This window comes from Peromyscus californicus, unplaced genomic scaffold (genome assembly GCF_007827085.1).
Source record: "Peromyscus californicus insignis strain IS unplaced genomic scaffold, ASM782708v3 Scaffold_22__1_contigs__length_63687245, whole genome shotgun sequence".
In the NCBI taxonomy this organism is placed as follows: Eukaryota; Metazoa; Chordata; class Mammalia; order Rodentia; family Cricetidae; genus Peromyscus; species Peromyscus californicus.
The window spans coordinates 31573894-31576105 of NW_026294525.1; the positions used below are offsets into that span (position 1 = coordinate 31573894).

The 2212-nt window shown below is 42.7% G+C and overlaps 1 protein-coding gene across 1 annotated transcript; it reads right to left on the reverse strand.

Moving 5' to 3' along the window:
- Window positions 1-350: 350 nt before the first annotated feature.
- On the reverse strand, window positions 351-1437 carry Taar9 (trace amine associated receptor 9). Its single transcript, XM_052751577.1, is given in 2 exon segments — window positions 351-1019; window positions 1021-1437. Coding segments are annotated over 2 exon segments (1086 nt in total).
- Between the last annotated feature and the right edge of the window lie 775 nt (window positions 1438-2212).

The window sequence follows — 2212 nt, forward strand, 5'->3', positions numbered from 1 at the left end:
GCTTGGTCTCCTGAAAATCTAACTCCAAATTCCCAAGAACATCTCTCCCTCTTTATCATTGTCAACATAATTATCTGAATACTTATTCGTGGGTAGGAGAAAAACTACAATGCTTCCAATTACTTGATACAACACAAGTAGAAATTTTAGAGCAAAGCAAAAAAAACATTAAAGAGCACACAACACTGGAAGGAATTAAGAGATCCGATCACATGTCACTCAGTCCTAAAATGCACAGACACACTAAGGAAAAAAAAATGCTTCAGAGCAAACCTTGAATGTCAGACCTCCTACTGGGTGAACGATTCTGGGGCCTCCCTAGACTGGAGTGTTTATTTTGCCTCTGACCTTCAACCCAAGCCAACTTTCAAATCTCTGTCATGATCTTTTGAACCTACCTCTGCCTCTTCCGAGAATAAATTAGTTGCGCATGAATCACCCCTGAAGACGTTGCCACTCACAATAATTTTTATTGCCTTCCGAAACCAAGGATAAAAAAAGGCATCTCTCAAGGGGTTCATGGCTGAATTGTAGTAGACACACCACACTAAGATCTCATAGACGTAGGGGGGTGTTATGAAGCTCATGTAGGCATCGATCACAGCATCGATAATATACGGCAGCCAAGACACCAGGAAGGCTGCCATGGTAACCCCCAAGGTTTTGGCAGCCTTCCTCTCTCTTTTAGCTACTCTTTCTCTGTAGCTCTCCCAGGAGGCCTGCGCTTGATTGGCTGCACTCTCTATCTTCCTAGCCTGGTGCTTTGCTACCAAAAATATCCTACCGTATAGAAACACCATGACAACAGTGGGCAGGAAGAATAAAAGGAAACAAAGTAAAACCCAATTTCGGTTCAGGGGAGCCTGAGAGCCTCCCACGCAGGTCAGAGCAACCACCAGTTCCTCGATCCCTTCTTCATTGGCTCCCGTGTAAAAGATAGAAAAGCTGTACGTGGCGGAAAAGAACCAAGAGAGAGCAATGCATATTCCAGAAACCGACACCGTGAACTTGGTCGGGTAAAGTCAGCGGGTCTGTCACTGCGAGGTACCTGTCAATGGAGATGCAGCACAGATGGAAGAGAGACGCAAAGCAGAAGGAGGTGTCAAAACAAGTGTGGAGCTTGCAGTAACTCTCCCCAAAGTACCAGCAGCTCTCCACAGACCGCACGGTGCTGAAGGGCATCACGGTCACCCCCACCAAGAAGTCAGCACAGGCCAGGGATGCCACCAGAAAGTTCGTAGATGTGTGTAACTGTTTAAAGTGGAGGATGGCTATAATGACCAGCAAGTTTCCAAACACTGCCAGCACGCTTCCCAAACCAAGGACCACGTAGAGGATGGCTCGCGGACCAGGGGAGTAAGCGCTTTTGATGCAGGATCCGTTCACATTCTCGTAGCAGAGCTCCAAAGATTCCGAAGGGGAGAAGCTGCTTGCCATTGCATTCAACCTTGATAGTTTTAAACTTCCCGGACTTCCATTTAGCAACCTAGATCAAAAATGGGGTGACAACGTTAAAAGTTTTTGTAAAGAATAAACAAACAAACAAACAGCAACAACAAAAAGCCTCTAGGTAAAATGAAGATAATCTTTACATTCATTCTTTCCATGTACTGTCTATAGCCATTTTAGACTTCCCAAAGTACTCCAAAGTTGCTATTAAATAGGAACTTGATCCAGAAAGCCACTTTAAAAGTCAAATGTATTACTAAATAAATTACTAGCTATTCATTTTATTTTATATTATTATTTTATTTATTATTTATTATATTATTACTATAATACTATTAATATAGAATTTATTCGTCATTTGAAAAGCCATTTGTGTGTGTGTGTGTGTGTGTGTGTGTGTGTGTGTGTGTGTGTGTGAGAGAGAGTGTTATCTTACCCTTTCAAAATCTCGTCTGTGACCCCCTGGATTGAGAAAACAGCTCGGTCACCAACGGTTGAGTTTTATTAACTGCTTAGCTGTCTCCCCAGGCTCACCACCCCAGCAGCGATCAGCAACTCCACTTTGCTTTTTGTTTTTCCTTTTCAAAATGGAAAAACTAAATTACGTAGCCTTTGAATCATAATTTCAAAATCCCCATAGTATAGAGTGTGAAGGCTGGGAGAGCTCACTCACAGTTGCATTATGCACACTTAAAGAATGTACTTCTGTGACTTATGTTTTCCTTTTTTCTTTTTTACCTTGATGGTCTGAGCAGCTGGAAGT